Source organism: Triticum dicoccoides, chromosome 2A, assembly GCF_002162155.2.
Source record: "Triticum dicoccoides isolate Atlit2015 ecotype Zavitan chromosome 2A, WEW_v2.0, whole genome shotgun sequence".
In the NCBI taxonomy this organism is placed as follows: Eukaryota; Viridiplantae; Streptophyta; class Magnoliopsida; order Poales; family Poaceae; genus Triticum; species Triticum dicoccoides.
Window position 1 is genome coordinate 725,128,334 of NC_041382.1, and position 4,164 is coordinate 725,132,497.

The following is a 4,164-nucleotide window of genomic DNA, read 5'->3' on the forward strand; positions in this document are numbered from 1 at the left end:
AGTTCAGAGTGTCAGATTTGGAGTTTTTCTTTTTTTGCAATAACAAGAGTATTCAGGGCTGTTGCCTAATTGCATGGCTGTTTGGATCGGATTGCCATTTTGTTAAGCCAAGGAACTGCCCGTAGAGGTTTTTCACCATCCAGTGAATGTTATCTATGTCTGAAGCCTAAATCTCCCTCGACGTTTTCTGAACCTGGAGATGGTTTCTCCTTTTATACCTTTACTCATGTGAAAGACATAGTTGGTGTTGGTGATTATCAATCTGCCTACCTATATATACCAATTAATTATGATGTTGGGGTACGTAGCTTTGCTTCGAAGGCCCAGAAGGGACCGATTTATTAGCTACGGGTGGATCCAATTTTAGATCTTGGCCATCATTCGCCTCCAAGGTGAACCATAATGTGTCCAAACCTTGTAGCGAAAGTGTTCCAGCAACCTGTTAACTTACGTGACAAGCTTCTTCCTAACTGAAAATTTTCGACGTCGTGCAGATTAGAACTGATAAATAGTTCATTCCTGTGTATCATTGATATTTATTTATTTATTATTTGCCAAAGTCTATCATGGATCTTTTAACTCAGTTTATACAGGCTCGTGACCATAAACTTTCAGTTGAAGACTCGTAATCATATAGTGAGGTGAAACGGAAAAACAGCAACTTCAGTCAGTACCTTCACGCCAAAAAGCAACACTACAGATAGGTCATCCGAAACAGATTTGAGAATGAACGTATTCCTCGCTCTTGAGTCTTGTGCTTCGAGTAAAGATTACACCCTGATTAAGTGATTATCAGGGCCTCGTACGCTCCTCAAATCCTAAGGCTCTCAAGAAAGCTCATGCGCTTCTTGTCTGCATTGCTCATGAGGTAGTCCAGGAAGTCACTGAAGCTGCTCTCCTTGTATTTCTCAGGATCTTGCTCATCCACCAGCTTCTTGGCAACGGAGACCTTCTCGTGCATTGCAAAACTATGGATGCTCGCCATGGAGATCCTCGCCTCTCCAGGGTTCAGGACAGCACGGTGCACGACGGTCTTCACCCTGCCATTGCTCAGAACCTCCATGTAGTCTCCTACGTGGACGTGCAACGCGTGCCGGGGTTGCTGGACCACCCTCCAAGTGTCACTACTGCGGTCAAGGACCTCCAGGCCCGGGCAGCTCGCGAGCAAGATGGTAAGAAATCCGTGGTCGGAATGTGGCGCCAGCCCTATCGCCGATTCGCTTTCTGGTTCTTTCGGGTAGCAGTTCACTTGCAGTAGCTGCAATCCTCTCTCAAATTCTTCATGCTGGTAGTCTTTGCCCAGTCCTAGGCCTTCAAGTATGGCTTCCATCAGCTGCAGAGCCACCCTCCTTACTTCAGCTGAAATTTTTCCCATGTCCTCCCTGTTTTCAGTACACGAAAATCAGCTATGTTAGATGAGAATCACACAATTGGTTCTGTGGTTCAAGATTGCAGAAAATTTCTAGAAAAAATGTTTTTCCTGTAGGTTGGTGGTTGTTCTGGCCAATATTTCATCCATTCACTGAGGGGATGGGCATAATGCTTTAGGAATGCCCGTGACGGACGAGTGCCGTCCTTTGAGCTGGTGCCGTATCTAACAGGCCTTCGGATGTCGTCTGATGCAAACTCCTGCTTTGTCTCACTTGGCAGTTTGAAGAAATCTGAAGCTACTTCAACGGCACGGTCCATGACAGTTTGACTGATCCCATGGTTTATAACCTGAAAAATGAGGATTATCATGGCAATTTGGATACGCAGGTAAGCTTTGTTTGCTCCCTTACACCTGCTTGTTAGTAGAGTATCTAACAAGGGTTCATGAAAACGCAGTACCTTAAACTCCCCCCTAACATAGACACATACTTACTTCACCGGAAAGACACATTCTATGAAGTTGTTACTTTTTTTGAACTGCTGTTTTACACTTTTAGAGTTTTATTAGTAGTCTCCTTGAGAACCTTGACATTGCTTTAATTTGGAAGTTGAGGATTACAACGTTTTATAGGCACAAAATGGACCTGTTATATAAATGTTCTGTTATTGCCCTTACTAAAAGATCCCCTATGTATCATACCATGGATATTTAAACTCACTTGGTTGATAACACAACTTATACTATACAGGATTAATTTCACATCGTGGTGTTTCTTTACCTAATTTTTCAAATACAGACTCTATAATAATCACATAATGGGGTGAAAGTGTAAAAATAACATGACAACAAACAAAACTTCAGTACCTTCAGATAAAAAACAACAAACAAAAACTTCAGTAGCTAGACATGCTGTTACTTCAAACTCTTCTGTTTTTTTGGGATGACAATCCTCCTAGCTTTATTATTTCGGATGTAATAAACGATGTAACTATGTGAAGCATCAATAAAATGCGCCATGAAGGCTTTCCCTCAAAAAAAAGTAACATCACAGATAAGTCGTCCCAGGTAGACTGAGATGAACTGCTGTAGGTATGGAGCTTTGTCAGCATCTTCAACAGCTAGCACGCAGCTGATTGGTACTCCATCCGTTATAAGAGCGTTTAGATCAATACTTTTATATTTCTTTACGAAGGAAGTACATAGTAAAATTTTAGGTTTTGAAGCAGCCAACCTAAACTAAAATTTTAGGCTATAGCCTATATTTTGCTACCAAATTGATACATATACCAATCTAAATACACAGAATCCAAAAAGAAAAATTGCGGCCAGGTGAAGCCAAATGCCGCCCTCTGAACTTTCCCCACCGTCGCGTCACCCATGTCTGCACGGCCGTCCCGAGCCCCACCGGCCGTTTCCACCACCCAATCAGTCCGCCACGAACTGCGCGGTAGCCACCACAGTCGACGCCTCGATTTCACACATCCCTCTCTCGACACCGTCGGATCTGCCCCCACAGCCACCCCCACACCCCACCCGATTCCTCGTCACACCGGCTGCCGCCGAGCTCCATGCCACCGCCAGATTCCTCGCCGCCCCGAGCCCCCGTGTCGGAGTAAATGACCACGGATAGCCTAGCCGGCTTCCCCTGGTTCTTCAGAAAAATTATAGGCCAATTGAGCCTCCAAGCATCCAAGACGTGGGGCCGCCTTCCCCCAGCTGGCTACCTCTCAGGCCGGCTGCGCAAACGCGGCCCTGCCCTAAAAATCCTTGAGAAACAAAACCACGAGAAGGCCGACTCCAAGAAGCCGGCCATGAGAAGGCCGACTCCAAGGAGCCGGCCCCTCAGCAGGCGGCCAAGATCGTGCCCTCAGAGTCTGCGCCCACCTAACGGCGACGAGATGGGTCGTGGCTACAGTGAAGCCTGCCACCCCCGAATCCCGGGACGCGCACGGCCACAATACGTCGTACAGGGCGGCCATCACCCGTCCGACGCGGCACTGTTGCCATGTTGATCATGACGTCACCCACGGCGAGCAGTCAGTACGACCCGTGGGTGGCGGGCCCCCTCGGTCAGGGAGACACCCAAAGGCGGCCAGGCCTTCCCAGTCGGCCTGGGGTATGGCCGGCTCCCAATAGCCAGCCAGCTCTCTCCCTCGAAGGAGGTGCCTCATTAAGGAGATAAGACGAGGTAAGGCTACAGTGATGAGCCGCCTAGCGGCGGCACTGTAGCCATGCTTACCACGACGAAGCCCTCGTCACTAGGGGCAAGGCAATAGTAACCAGCCTCCGACAAGACTCTCGAACGATGGGACCGACCTGTCGACCAGAAGGCCGGCAGCCGGCGGGGTCCACCAGTCGGTGGGCCCCATCGGTTGGCGGAGAAGCCGGCGAGCGTAGACACAGACGGCTGAGGCCCACGCCCAGCCGGATTACCGTTGTACCCCTGGGAGGGTAGGCCTATATAAACCCCCAGGGCGCCCATGCAGAGGGATCCCCTTTTGATAGTTCCAGACACCTCATCAAGAGGAGAAGCAGGTTAGCCTTGCCCTTCCTCATCCTTTCACCAAACAGCTCAAGGAGCCTCTTTGTGACGCCCCGACACCGATGCTCGAGAAGACTTCCATATGTTCCGGGTTTTCGCCATGTGTTTCATTTGTGCCTGCCCTTTTATTTTTGCGTTGCATCATGTCATCATGCCATCATCTCATAAATCTTTTGCAACTCACTAAATAAATTGCATGGATCTTCGGTCCATTTAAACCGAGGGAATTCACGTGGTGATTCTCTTTATA

At 48.2% G+C, this 4,164-nt stretch overlaps 1 protein-coding gene across 1 annotated transcript; it reads right to left on the reverse strand.

Moving 5' to 3' along the window:
• Nucleotides 1–811: 811 nt before the first annotated feature.
• LOC119358218 (flavanone 3-dioxygenase 3-like) lies at nt 812–2,751 on the reverse strand. Its single transcript, XM_037624869.1, has 4 exons — nt 2,660–2,751; nt 2,417–2,501; nt 1,474–1,719; nt 812–1,375 (listed from the first exon to the last, which is right to left on the reverse strand). Exons 1-4 carry the CDS (start codon nt 2,749–2,751, stop codon nt 812–814), a joined length of 987 nt encoding a protein of 328 aa, XP_037480766.1.
• Nucleotides 2,752–4,164: the final 1,413 nt, after the last annotated feature.